Genomic DNA, 14,881 nt, shown 5'->3' on the forward strand with positions numbered 1-14,881 from the left:
TGGTTTTCCATTTCATTCTTGAGATTTGGGAAATTTTCTGATATAATTTCATTGAATAGATTGTTCATTCCTTTTGTTTGTTTCTCTAAGCCTTCCTCAATCCCAATAATTCTTAAATTTGGCCTCTTCATGATAGCCCATAATTCTTGTAGATTCTGTTCATGATTTCTTACCATCTTCTCTGTTTGGTCAACCTTGTTTTCAAGATTAAATATTTTGTCTCCAGTATCAGAGGTTCTGTCTTCCAGGTGATCTATCCTATTGTTTATGCTTTCTATGGCGTTTTTAACTTGGTTTATTGTTTCCTTCATTTCAAGGATTTCCATTTGGTTTTTTTTCAGTATCTCTAACTCTTTATTGAAATGCTCTTTTGCTTCCGTTATTTGCTCTTTTAACTGTTGATTAGTGCGTTCAGTTAATGCCTGCATTTGTTCTTTCATCTCCTCGTTTGCTTCCCTGATTGTTTTAATTATGTACATTCTGAACTCCCTTTCGGACATTTCTTCTGCTGTGCTGTCATTGGGTTTATTGATATAGTATCTAGGTTTTTTTGGAACATTTTCTTCCCTTGTTTTCTCATATTGGTCAGACTCTGTGATATTGTAGATTTCCTCTATTGGCTTATAGTGACCCTGTAGATTTCCAGTGTATCACCTACCAGCCTTCAGTAGCCAGAAGTCTTCGATTAATTTGATAATGCAGTGCTTCCAAAGAACGCTGCCCCTAGCCCACTACTTGTTCCAGGGAGAGAGACCTGGAGAGGTCTCTTGTTGCACAGCCCTGTTTCCAGAGGCTGGTTGTAGGTCGGAGGTCTCCACTGGCTTGGGGACTTGTGGCTGGCTCTGTGTAGACAGGCTCTCACTGGGCGATTTGCCCCGAGAAGCTAGCCTAGAGAGGTGCTTCCCGCCGGAGGGGGGCTGGGCTGCTTGGGGAAGTCCCTGGCGCCCTGTGCTGGTCACTCAAGCAACCTGCGTGCTGGCTGGAGCTGGCAGCGGGGCGGGCCGGAGCTGTCCACGCTGTTTCTGTGCAGAAGGGCTCTCACTGGGGGTCCTGTTCCGAGAGGCTGGAGGATCTGTCCCTGTGGGCGGAGCCCACCGCCAGACTGCACAGAGCTGCCTGGGGGAGACGCTGTCTGCCCTGTCCCACTCTAATAAGCCACTCGAATCCTGGCCTGCCACCCAGCTGAGCTTTGCTGGGTGGGGGAGACTCACCCCGTGGTTCTATTTTAGTCCGAGTCTCTCAATGCCTCCCCTTCTTGAATCCTGGGTTCTGGGGCAACTGGAGATGCAGTCACCCTTTAGTCCGCCATCTTTGATCGCCCCGTGGAAAAAGCCTGCAGCTGGAGGGGGACAATGCTGCCTGGAGAGGTCTCTGGCTGCCCAGCCCTGGTCCCAGAAGCCACTTGTGTATCGGATGTCTCCGCTGGCTTGGGGACCCGTGGTTGGCTCTATGTCAGGAGGCTCTCACTGGGTGGTCTGCCCCGGGAAGCTAGCCTCTTCATTCCTTTTTATAAGTGAATAATATTCCAGTGTACAAATAAACCACATTTTCAAATCTGTTCATAAGTTGATGGATTGTCTTCACTTTTTGGCTATTGTGAATAATTATGCTCTGAATATTCATGTAAATATTTTTGTATCTATCCTTGTGCTAGTACCACACTGTCTGGATTGCAGTAGCTTTGTAGTGAGTTTTTAAATTTTTAAAATTTTTGAAATTTTAAAGTATTTTTTAAGTTGTATATGAACACGATACTTTCATTTATTTTTATATAGTGCTGAAAATCCAACCCAGAGCTTCACAAGTAAGGGGCAAGTGCTCTACCACTGAGCTACAACCCCAGCCCCTGCAGTGTTTTGAAATTGAGAAATTTGATTCCTCCAACTTTGTTCATTTTCCAGATTATTTTGGCTATTTTGGGGTCCCTTTAGATGTTATTTTTGCCTTAATTTTCTGAGATAACCTATTCCTTTTTACATTTTAGTGAATGAGAAAATCACTATTTTGTGCAAGTCATTATCTGGAAGAAGGCCTTTTTGTAGTTATTGTTCATTCTTGAGTTCTTACTCTGTGTGGAATTGGAATCAGTCCTTTCATTTGTATCTCTTGAACTCTTCAGAGTCTGCTTTCACTTCCATGTGTGCATGGATGTTTTATTTAACCAGATGTTATCATCTGTGCAGTTGCTCTAACAACGAGATACCACTAGATACCACTAGTCTCAAAATGAACTGTTTACCTTAGAAAATAAATACTGCTAAACATTTGCTATCCTTTAGACTTTTGTTGAAGATACTTTACTATGCATGAAATGGCATATTGTAAGTTGCAGATGATTATTCTTACTGCTTACTTATTCATTCAGGAAAATATTTTGTCCATTTGTCACTTTTGCATCTGCTAAACTGGTAGTACCAATTAGCAATGTCAATTCCATGGGTATTCTAAATTTAATATTCTATTTCAGGTACAAAGCCCTAGAATTTCATGTAATTGAAATTGAGTGAAGAAATTATAAATCAATAAGTATACATACTGTATATCTACATAAGCAGATTTTTGTTTCAGCTTTTGTACTCCAGGAGAGTTCAGTTTATTTGGATTTCCTAAGCTTTTTTATAGATATGCATTTGATTTATAAGATATGGTCAAGTTTGTTTCATGCATGTTTGTTGTTATTGGCATAGATTCTTTCATTAGCATTTATTGTTTAAAGGTTTATTTTGCACATTTCCTTATAAAATATAGTTTGTCTTTCATAATAGTATTTTGAATGTGGCAACTAAATTCAAAAACTATTTTGTAAAATTTGTCTGCTGAATGGAGAATAGTTAATTTACCTCATATTATCTGCTTTAATCAGTTTTCCTTTTCTAATGATCAGTATTTTAAAATAATATTTAGATTTACTGCCATGAAACTCATCTAAAAGAAATCATCTGGTAACTGTCTACATAGAGTATAGTCAACACCATAGTGATTTAAAATCATTCCTGTCTATAATTATTTTTTATAAAATGCACTTTTCATGAAGTGTATGGAAAGAATGCTAATTAAAACCTTTGAGAACAGAATATCCTTTAAGATGTAAGGCAACACTTATGAAATAATAATATCTATCTATATCTATATCTATCTATGTATATATGTTCCAAAATGTTTTTCTGGAATCACTCATAAGAAAGTTACCATATTTAGAGACTGAGACTGGAGTAAGGAGGGAAGTAGGAGACTTTCATATTAGTTTGTACCTGTCTGTATGTAATCTTCTTACATACATTGCTATTTTTGAAACCCCAAGAAGGGTTAACTGGCAGTACAATGATGAACCTGTTTTTTTGCCCTATTGATGTTTATCTCTATATAGAAAATAATGGCTTGGAAATATAATGTAAAATATGAAAGTAGCTAGTAATAAATACTTACAATTTCTTAATTACAGTGATATTAGAAATCAAGCTAAGTAAAACTAATAAAGTCTTCATTCCTAGTAATATTTTTTTCAAAAATAAACATTTTCTAGTGTATTCATATGACGATTTTATAGATGTGAATCATTAATCCTTTGTTGTGTCTTCCTTCCAGCAATTTTATCTGCTCAGGAATGGAAACCTCCTCTTCCAGCTTATGATTTTCTAAGTATGATGGATGCTGCAACAGTTCCACATCCCACAAGGAAAGAGCCTGAGTATAAGAAAGAAACAGATGTGCAGGAGAGTGACAAGGAACAGCACGAAGACAAATCGGCAGTCAGAAAAGAGCCAGTTGAAACACTGAGAATAAAGCATTGGAATAAAAGTAACTGGTTTAAAGAAACAGAGAAATCCCTTAAGCGTGATAAGGAGTTATGATGCTCAAAAGTAAGATGATTTCATAGGGCTGTCATTTCCAAAGTCTTTTTAGCTTTTCTGAGACACTTGAGAATTTATTTACTTAGAGAATAATACTAACCATGTCAAGTAGACCTGTGCCATCTAATAGAATTATAAAGCAAGTCACGTTTAAAATTTTTAGTAGCTATATTTTTTAAAAAGTAAAAATTGATTTAAAATGTCTTTCACTCAGTAAGAATACCCAAAATAGCTCAATGAATATAAAAATCATTGAGAGATTTACTTTATTTTTAACCAAACCTTTTTTTTTTCTACCCAAGTCTTCAGATGCAGTGTGTATTTTACATTTACTGCTATTTCACTATGTAGTAGCTTGTGTTTCAGGTGCTCATTAGCCACATGTGGTGGGTGAATATTATATCGAACAGCTCAGTACTAGACAAAAACTAGTATAAGCAATTTAACTTAATTTTATCCATGGTATGTATTGGGATTAAAATTAAATTGCAACTCTAGTTTAATCACAGTTTACTCCTCAGTGATACAGCTGGCAGTTACATTTTTCTTATAGTCATGATGTTAAAACCAGTGTTTCTCAACCAGGATGCAGTCCCTACCCCAACCTCAGGGGACATTTGGCAATGGCAGGAGACAATTTTGGTGTTGTAATTAGAAATGCTACTGGCATGCAGTGGGTAGAGAGCAGGGGTGCTGTTTAATATCCTATATTGGACAGCACCCTCCTCAAACAAAGAATTATCCTGCTCAAAATGTCAGTAATATCAGGGATGAATAACCCTGTCTCAAACTAACCTGTGGCAGAATGGGCTCCCCACATTTTCTAAATCTGCTCAATTATGTTTGAAAAAATTATGGATGTTAAAGATAAATATTAGGTGGTGTTATCTTAATTGTTATCTGGATACAACCTTACTAATTTATTTTTATTCTTCAAAAAGTAACAAGGTAAACCTACAAAAGACTCAGAATAGTGTGTGTGTATGTATCTATATATGTTCATATATATTTTAAGGGAGTCTTGAAAATTATGTAGGTTATAGTGCTGAATGCTGAATTTCAGACTGAACAGGAATTAAACATATTGCTATCTCATAAAAAGAAGCTTCCTATCTGAACCATGTCTGAAATCTATCGTTAGACAAATCAGTTGGTCTCCCTGGGCCATAGAGCCTCATCTTCATAATGGGAAGGCAGGATTGGCCAAAAAACTATTTTTTCTTTCACATCACTTACTGTCGGGCTGATTGTTTGCAGTAGCTGTCTCAGTACTCTGCATTTTGCAGGACTTTGGTTAAAAACCTCTGACTTAGGTGATCTACTGTATTTAGGGTATCTCATTTTAAAGGTTTTCTCCACATGTGGCTTGCTCAGAACAACTGAATAACTGGAATTTTATAATTCAATTTCAATAAATCTGTATATTTCACTGTATCATTTGCTATTCTCAGCACTCCCTTAGTTTACTTCCTATAGCATGTAGTACCTTATTAGTTTGGTTCATTCTCATTCACTTTTCTAATGTGGAAGATGCCAAGAGTGAAATCCAATATTGTTTGTAGTAATTAAACATCATTAATCATTGAAAAATGCTAATTATCTATAAGCACAAAGAAACATGAAATTGATTTGTCATTGTACCCTAGCCAGCGATTTGGACCCCCGTTAATACATGCTCATTTTATAATTTTAAATAAAGTGTCTGGATTTCAGGCCACCTTCCAAAGCTTTCTTTGACCTCCATGTGCCCTTTATGGGGTCACTTACTTTGTATCATCTGGGTGTCTTTGATTCTAAGCAATAGAAATTAAACTTTGGCTAACTTAAGCAAAATGGGAATGTGGGTAATGTACAGAATTAGAAGAAAAATTAAACCGGCCTTTGAAAAGACAGGAATCAAGGGTGGTATAGGATGTGTTAGGAACTAACAGTTTAGTGATCAATCAGCTCCACCTGGTATCTTCTGTGACTCAGGAAAGTCAGAGTCCAGTCATTCAGTTAGGGAAAGATAAGACTTACAAGAATTCCCCAATGCAAAAGAGGTAAATCTCAAAGAATTCTCAGTTCTTTGCACCAGGAAAAGGGGGAATAAGTATGTAGAGGGGAAAACACCCTCTCAAGACACCACTGTGCTTCTGACCTTTGTATCTTTGGGGGGTCTTTTTGCCACATCTTTCACTAGAAAGAGTTCTCTGGAAACTCTCTCTTTACCTCAAGTCGTTTCAGTTTCCCTCTGCATTCCCCTAGTCCTCTAATGGAGTTGGGGCCAGTGCTTACATACATTCTCCATGATATTCCTCTCTCATGGGTTAGATTCTTTCACCCTGTCCTGCCTCACCTGTGCTAGAAGGTAAACATCTTTGAACAACTGCCTTTAGCCCTTGTGATGATGTATTCTATGAACTGTTTTTCAAATTTCCTGGAGTACATCAATCAAACCTGTGCTGCTTTTTAAAAATTAAATCTGTGTAAACTGAACAGCATTAGTTTACAGAGCAGTATCTGTCTTTGGTAATAAGAAGTAATCAAATAGTTTCAGCTTCACACTTGTGCTTCCACCTAAGGTGTAGCAGGCTGCATCCTAACAGTAAGAGAAAAAAGTCATAATTTTTCTTAACCATCAGAGAAAATAGTCCAATGCATGATAAGCCCCTTCAAAGAGCTACAGGATGCGTGTACTCTTTTGTCTTTGGAAGAGAATAGGATGCTGCCACTAAAGCAAGTAAGAAATTATAAAATGCTTAGGAGAATCCAAGATATTTTTCCCACTTGCAAGTTATTTTGCCAGAGGTTGCTGAATCAGAAACAAAGAACTTTAATTACTTTCACCAATAACTTTAATCATAATGTCAGCATTTGTGCTGATTTCCTGATCCCAGTTTCACACTGTGATGAAAGGAGAACGAGTGACACCTAGGCACATGGCGGGTTGCATTGCAAGGAAGGCGGCCTAAGATTAGGGGGCCTAAATATTTAATAGTGTTTAATAGGTGTTTATCACGCCTGTTCTTTGCTCTGGAGGGGGATAGCATTACTATGCTGGACACTAATCACTGTCTTTTAGAGGGAGATGCTGTCTCTATCTTCCCAGGCCATTAAATACAAATATCCCTGATACTAGTCCAGAACAGAGCCTTCACTTGTTTAGAGTACAGACACATGAAAGGCCCATGGAGAACTGTCTTCTGATAAATTACTAAAATGTTGAAGAATTTTCTAAAGGCACATTGTGTAAAAGATGCTAGTTGAGAATAGGTGAGGGACCCTGTCATGGGAGTAACTCAGGCTCACTGAGGAGCTCCTTTCTGTGGACCTCCACAGGGTGCTATAAGAAAGATTGGGTCTGGAGACTGATGAGAATGGACCTCTCCGTGATGCAGGCGAGCAGCGGGTGATTGATTGAATCCCTGGGTGACGAGTGAAACAGTGCCCATTTCCTCTGGCCTTTCTCTTATGGAAATCTACAGCCACCAGTCACTGGGGGAAAGCTGGCAACCTTCCTGTCCTAATTGCCCAAGGAAAGATCCACAACCTTTTATTTATTTATTTATTTTATTTTTTACAGACTGCATTTTGATTCATTGTACAGAAATGGGGTACATCCTTTCATTCCTATGGTTGTGCACAATGTAGATTCATACCATTCATGTAATCATACATGAATCATTCATGTACATAGGGTAGTGATGTCTGTCTCATTCCGCCATTTTTCATACCCCCCCAATTTCCTTCTGCATAATCTAAAGTTCCTCCATTCTTCTCTCACCTCCCCACTCCCCCACCCCCATTATATATCATCATCCACTTATCAGGGAAAACGTTCTGCCTTTGGTATTTTGGGCTTGGTTTATTTCACTTAGCATGATATTCTCCAATTCCATCCTTTTATTTGAAAATGCCATAATATTATTCTTTATCGCTGAATAGTATTCCATTGTGTCTATATACCAGAGTTTCTTTATCCATTCATCTGTTGAAGGGCATCTAGGTTGGTTCCACAATCTAGTTATTGTGAACTGAGCTGCTATAAACATTGATGTGGCTGTTAACTGTAGTTTGCTGTTTTTAAATCCTTTGGGTATAAACCGAGAAATGGGATAACTGGATCAAAAGGTGGGTCCATTCCAAGTTTTCTGAGGATTCTCCATACTGCTTTCCAGAGTGGCTGCACCAATTTGCAACTGCACCAGCAATGTAAAAGTGTGCCCTTTTCCCCACATCCACACCAACATCTCTTATTGTTTGTGTTCTTGATAATAGCCATTCTAATTGGAGTAAGATGAAATCTTAGAGTTGTTTTAATTTGCATTTCTCTAATTACTAGAGATGTTGAACAATTTTCATAAATTTTTAATCATCTGTCTTCTGTAAAGTGTCCAGTTCCTTGGCCCATTTATTGATTGGCTTCTTTGTATTTTTGGGTTAGGGATAAAACCCTTCTTGCTGGAGGAAAGGCAGAAAATCCAAGCAGAGATGGAGGTACACTATTTATAGAAGTAGTGCAGGAAAGTCTCTTCTATAAAGGAACTCCAAAACCTGTATATATTATTAAAAATTATGATAATATAGTGATGGATCTCTAAAGGGAAGTGATACAGAATAATTATGATTTGAGGACTATATAAATAGCAGTATAAGGTCTCACTAATGAGGTGATAATTGAGCTAAGATGTGAAGGATGAGATAGTCAACCACTTTAGATCAGAATAAAGAACATTCTAGATACAGAATGCATCTAGGAGACTTGGGAAAGATTTTGGTTTATTTGAAGAATGAAATGGAGCCAAAATGTCTGGTGTCCAATGGCAAGAGGGGCAGTAAAGGGAAAGCTAGAGTACTCGAAAGAGGCAAAATTATGCAGGCAAAGCATATGTGGATGGCAAAGCAACTTGAAAGTTATTTTAAGTGCATGAAGAAGCAGGGGAGTGGAAGTTTTCAAGATGGCAGAATAGAGGTCACTCCTGGCCGCTCTGTGGCATAAAACCAAGCAAGCATAAAAGCAGCTTCTCAATAAGGTGGGTGAACACAAAAAAAGGGGGGGGGGACTTTATTGGAATATAATACTGAACATTCAAAGCAGATTGGGGAATCAGGAGGTTGGATATAATAAATCCCCAGCACCAAAGCTGCTGCTGCAGCTGGAGGCACCAGCCAAAGCAGTCTCTCTGTGAGCAAGTGGAAGGATAAGGGTTTTAAAGCAACCCACGTTTTTAGGAGACCTGAGGCATGTCTTGATTTAGAGAATTAAAGACACTGCATGACTAAACTGAAAGGTACACTGCACAATATTCTTGTGTGAGAAAGAAGCCCCATCTCTTCTGTGTGTAAAGGACAGAGAAGGGAATCATTTTGCAGCTGTGGCATGGGGACCAGCAGCTGAGGGAGCCAATTCCTGGCAAACCTGAGTTTGGCCCAAAATAAAGGCCTGGCAAACCCACACTACATGACATAGATTGTGCCTAAGAGATGAGAAGGAAATCAAATGTGGAGAGAGGTTTACACAGGGGACAACTGATCATGGAAACCCACTGGCTTTCCCCCTCCTTCTCCAATCCAGGACCAGCTGGGAGAGATGCGTCTGGCTGGGACTTTGACAGGGCAGGGACAGGAGAGATTGAGTTTGGTGATTGAGTCTGAGACCAGGAAGCATGGGATCAACAGGTGATGTGATGGACTGGGAGTTGGCTCCTCCACCATATGAGCAGAACCCAGGGGAGGCCTTTGGGGTCAGGCTTCCAGCATGGATGGCCAGTTGCTGGGCCCTGGAGGTGTGCTGATTTGGTATCTCCAGACCAATTGGCATTGCCTGGGCTTAGACCCTGCCTCCAGGAATTCCACCTAAGGGATTACCTCTCTCACACAGCAACCCCATCCTGAGGGTAGAGCAAGCATCACACTCCAAACAATCCCACCTAAAGCTGCTGAGAACAGAAGCTGAGAATCTTCTGAATGCAGATGAAAGCAATTCTCTAACTCTTCATTGAGGTCTTTTTTTCCCTTTTTTCTTTTGTGTGTGTGACATTAATGGTTCATGAACATTTATACATATTCATATTTTCTTTCTCATTTCTAGCATTTTTGAAGCCAGTTTTTCATGGATCACTTTTTTGAGGACTAGGATGGTTGGTATACTATATTTCAGTTTTGTTTTGTATTTTTAATTTTTAAAATTTTAACTTTATATATTGTTTTTTTCTCACACATCTGTTTCCCTTGATTCTCTTTCTCCTGCTGACAATCCCTATTCTCTCTTTCACTCTTCCTTTTTAATTTTTTACTTCTGTCTTCTCTCCTCCTCCTCATAATCATCATATCCTATGGCACTTCTTTTCTCTCCTTGTCCATGATTCAAAATTATAAACCATTTTGCATACTTACTGTTTTTATTATAAGTAATAACTGATCATATCATTCCTGTTTATTGTGACCATTAACATTGCAGACATCACAGCAGGAATTTTTGGTTTAATACTGTATATTGTTTGTGTTGGTTGTTGTAATTATTTCTCTCCCCCTAAACAGTGAGGTACTGGAAACCTTCAGGGACACTGTAAGTCCACAGGATAGAAACTCTACTGCCTCAGATCCATAGTGTTATATGGGTAGACACAAACAACATGAAAAAGCAGGGGAACAAACTGCCCCAAACAAACCAAGATACTTCAGTAACAATTCATTGCCACAACAGTGGAAGAAATGTCAGAGAAAGCGCTTAGAATGTACATAGCTAAACTGATCTGTGAGGTAAAAGACAATGTAAAAAGTGATATCAGAAAATAACGAAGTGAAAGATCACTTCAATAAAGAGAGATTCTGAAAACAAGCAGAAATCCTTGAAGGAATCAATAAATTAAAAATTCAACGGAAAGCATCACCAACAGACTAGACAGAGTTGCAGGCAATGAAAACAAAATATATAATATTGAAAATAAAGTTGACCACGAAGAAAAGATGTTAAGAGACCATGAACAGAACGTCCAAGAAATATGGGATAACCTGAAAAGACCAAATTTAAGATTTATCAGGATAGATGAAGGCTCAGAGATATAAACCAAAAGAATGCACAATCTTTTCAATGAAATATCAGAAAGTTTTCCAAACCTAAAGAATTAAATGGAAAATCAAATGTAGGAGACTTTAAATACCCCAAATATATAAAATTACAACAGACCTACACTAAAACACATATTATGAAAATGCCTAACATACAGAACAAGAACAGAATTTTAAAGACTGCCAGAGAAAAACAATATGTTACATTTAGAGGGAAACCAATCTGGATTGCAGCTGATTTCTCAACCCAAACCGTCAAAGCTAGGAGGTCTTGGATTTATATATACGAAGCTCTGAAAGAAAGTGAATGCCAGCTAAGAATACTGAGCCCTGCAAAATTAGGCTTCAGAATTGATGAAATAAAAACCGTCCATGATAAATGAAAGTTAAATGCATTCATAACTAGAAAGACTGCACAAAATAATTCATGAAGAAGAAATGAAAAATAAAACTGAACACCAGCAAAGGGAAGAACTACACTAGAGGAATAGTCAATCAAAGGAGAAAGTAGTTCAAATTGAAAACCAGAAATAATGAGAGAGAATAAAAGTCATTTCTCAGACTGGGAGTGTGGCTCAGTGGTAGAGCGCTTACCTAGCATTTGTGAGGCCCTTGGTTTCATTCTCAGCACTGCATAAAAATGAATAAAGTATTGTCTATATACAACTAAAAGTTTTTTTAAAAAATCATTTTTCAGTAATAACATTGAATGCAAATGGTCTAAACTTATTGGTCTAAAGACAAAGACTGGCAGATTGGATTAAAAAACAAGACCAAACTAGTCCAAGAGACTCACCTCACAGGCAGAGACATCTATAACTGAAGGATGGAATAAAATATATCATTCACATAGATCTCACAAAGAAGTAGTGATTTCTTTTCTCATATAAGATAAAGTGGACTTCAAGTCAAAGTTAATCAGAAGGCACAAAGAAGGACATTTCACATTGCTTAAAGGTATTTTACATCAACAAGATATAACAACCATAAATATTTATGCCCCAAACAGTGGAACACCTATATACATCAAACAAACCCTTCTCAACTTCCAAGAATCAAATAGACCACAACACAATAATACTGGGTGACTTTAACATACCTCTCTTACCACTGGATATATCCTCCAAACAAAAACTAAACAAAGAATATAGAACTAAAAAATATAATTAATAATTTAGACTTAACAGTCATATAGAATATTCTATCCATCAATGACTGAGTACAGTTTCTTCTCAGCAGTATGTGAATCCTTCTCTAAAATAGGCCATATCTTAGGCCACAAAGCAACTCTTAGCAAAAAAAAAAAAAAAAAAAAAAAAGAATACCTTGCATTCTATCATACCATAATGCAATGAAAATAGAAATCAATGATAAAATAAAAAATAGAAGCTACTCCAACATCTGGAGATTAAACAATACACTATTGAATGACCAATGGATGGCAGAAGAAATCAGGGGTGAAATAAAAAAATACTTAGGTAAATGAGAATAGAGATACAGCATATCAAAATCTCTGGAACACTATGAAGGCAGTGTTAAAAGGAAAGTTCATTGCATTGAGCTCATTCCTTAAAAGAATAGAAAGTCAACAAATAAATAACCTAACATTACATCTCAAAGCTCTAGGAAAAGAAGAACACCAAAAGGAGGAGACAGTAAATAATTGAAATTAGAGCTGAAATTAGTGATATTGAAACAAAAAAATCCAAAAAAATTGACAAAAGGTTGATTCTTTGAAAAAACTATAGTTCATAAACCTTTTGCCAAGCTAGCAAAGAGAGAAAACTCAAATTACTAAAATTTGTGATGAAAAAGGAAATATCACAACAGACACTACTGAAATACAAATGATAATGACAAACTATTTTGAAAATTTATACTCTAATAAAATAGAAAATCTTGAAGAAATTGACAAATTTCTAGAGAATATGATCTATCCAAACTGAATCAGGAGGACATACACAACTTAAACAGATCAATTTCAAGTAATGAAATTGGAAAATGCCATCAAAAGCCTACCAAGAAAGAAAAGCCCAGGACCAGATGGATTCTCAGCCAAGTCCTACCAGATCTTCAAAGAAGAACTAACACTAGTCCTCCTCAAATTATTTCATAAAATAGAAAAGGAGGGAACCCTTGCAAACTCATTCTATGAAGCTGGTATCATCCTGATACCAAAAGCAGACAGATACATCAAGTAAAGAAAACTTCAGACCAATAACCCTGATGAACATCAATGCAAAATTTTTAAATAAAATACTGGCAAATCACATGCAAAAATATATTTAAAAGATTGTTCACTGTGAAGTGTGGTTTGTCACAGGGATGCAAAGTTGGTCCATCATACAGAAATCAATAAACAATTCATCACATCAGCAGACTTAAAGAATCACATGATTATCTCGAGATGCAGTAAGGGCATTTTGACAAAATACAGCATTCATTTATGTTCAAAACACCAGAAAAATGGGATACTAGGAATATACCTCAATATTGTAAAAATTGTATATGCTAAACCCAAAGCCACCATCTTTTAAACAGAGAAAAATTGAATGCATTCCCTCTAAAATCTGGAGCAAGACAGGGATGCCCTCTTCCACCACTTCTATTCAACATAGTTCTGGAAACCCTAGCCAGAGCAATTATACAGAATAGAGAAATTAAAGGGTTATGAATAGAAAAAGAACTCAAATGATTCCTGTTTGCCAAGGACATGATTCTATATTTAAAGGACCCAAAAAACTCCACCAGAAAACTTATAGCTCTCATAAATGAACTCAGCAAAGTAGCTGATAGTCATAAATTAATAGTCATAAATCAGTTGTGTTCCTATGCAACAGTGATGAATCAACTGAAAGAGAAATTAGGAAAACTATCGCACTCGCAATAGGCTCAAAAATATAACATATTTGGAAATCAGTCTAACAAAAGAGGTGAAAGACCTCTACAATGAAAACCAGAGAACTCAAAGAAATTGAAGAAGACCTTAGAAGATGGAACTGTCTCCCATGTTATTGGATAGGCAGAATTAATATTGTCAGAATGACTGTACTACCAAAAGTGCTATACAGATTTAATGCAATTCCTATTAAGGTTTGGATGATGTTCTTCATAGAAATAGAAAAAGCACTCAGGAAATTCATTTGGAAAAATAAGAGGTCCAGAATAGCCAAAGCAATCCTTAGCAAGAAAGTGAAGCAGGAGCCATCACAATACCAGACTTTAAATTACACTACAGAAGTACAGTAACAAAAACAGCTTGGTGTTGGCACTAAAACAGACATGAAGATCAATAGTACGGAATAGAAGACACAGAGACAAATCCACATAAATACAGTTTTCGCACTCTATACAAAGGAGACAGAAACATATATTGGGGAAAATATAGCCTCTTCAACAAATGGTGCTTGAAAACTAGAAATCCCTATGTAATAAAATCAAATAAGACCCCTATCTCTCACCTTGCACAAAACTCAAAGTGAATCAAGTACCTAGGCATCAGGCCAGAGACCCTGCACCTACCAGAAGACAAAGTAGGCCCAACTCTCCATCATGTCATCTTGGGAACCAAATTCCTCAACAAGACTCCTAAAGCACAAGAAGTAAAATCAAGAATCAATAAATGTGATCGTATCAAACTAGAAAGCTTCTTCAGAGCAAGGAAACAATCAAGAATGTGAAGACAGAGCCCACAGAATGGGAGATAATCTTTGCCACCCGCACCTCAAAGCATTAATCTCCAGGATATATAAAGAACTCAGAAAACTTAACAAAAACCCAAATAACCCAATCAATAAATGGGCAAAGGAACTAAACAGGCGCTTCACAGAAGAAGACATATAATCAGTCAACAAATTATGAAAAATGTTCAGCATCACTAGCAATTAAAGAAATGCAAATTAAAACTACACTGAGATTTTATCTTATGCCAGTTAGAATAGCAATTATCAAGAATACAAGCAACAATAAATATTGGT

The 14,881-nt window shown here is 37.1% G+C and overlaps 1 protein-coding gene across 1 annotated transcript in view; it reads left to right on the plus strand.

Annotated features, from left to right (window-relative positions):
- Window positions 1-5,568, plus strand: part of TXNDC16 (thioredoxin domain containing 16) — a 126,489-nt gene extending 120,921 nt beyond the window's left edge. Inside the window, 1 exon segment of the mRNA XM_079121664.1 lies at window positions 3,586-5,568. Coding sequence (XP_078977790.1) covers window positions 3,586-3,851 — 266 coding nt within the window. The 3' untranslated portion in view covers window positions 3,852-5,568.
- The last annotated feature ends 9,313 nt before the right edge of the window (window positions 5,569-14,881 follow it).

Source organism: Sciurus vulgaris (genome assembly GCF_902686455.1).
Source record: "Sciurus vulgaris genome assembly, chromosome: 2".
NCBI lineage: Eukaryota > Metazoa > Chordata > Mammalia > Rodentia > Sciuridae > Sciurus > Sciurus vulgaris.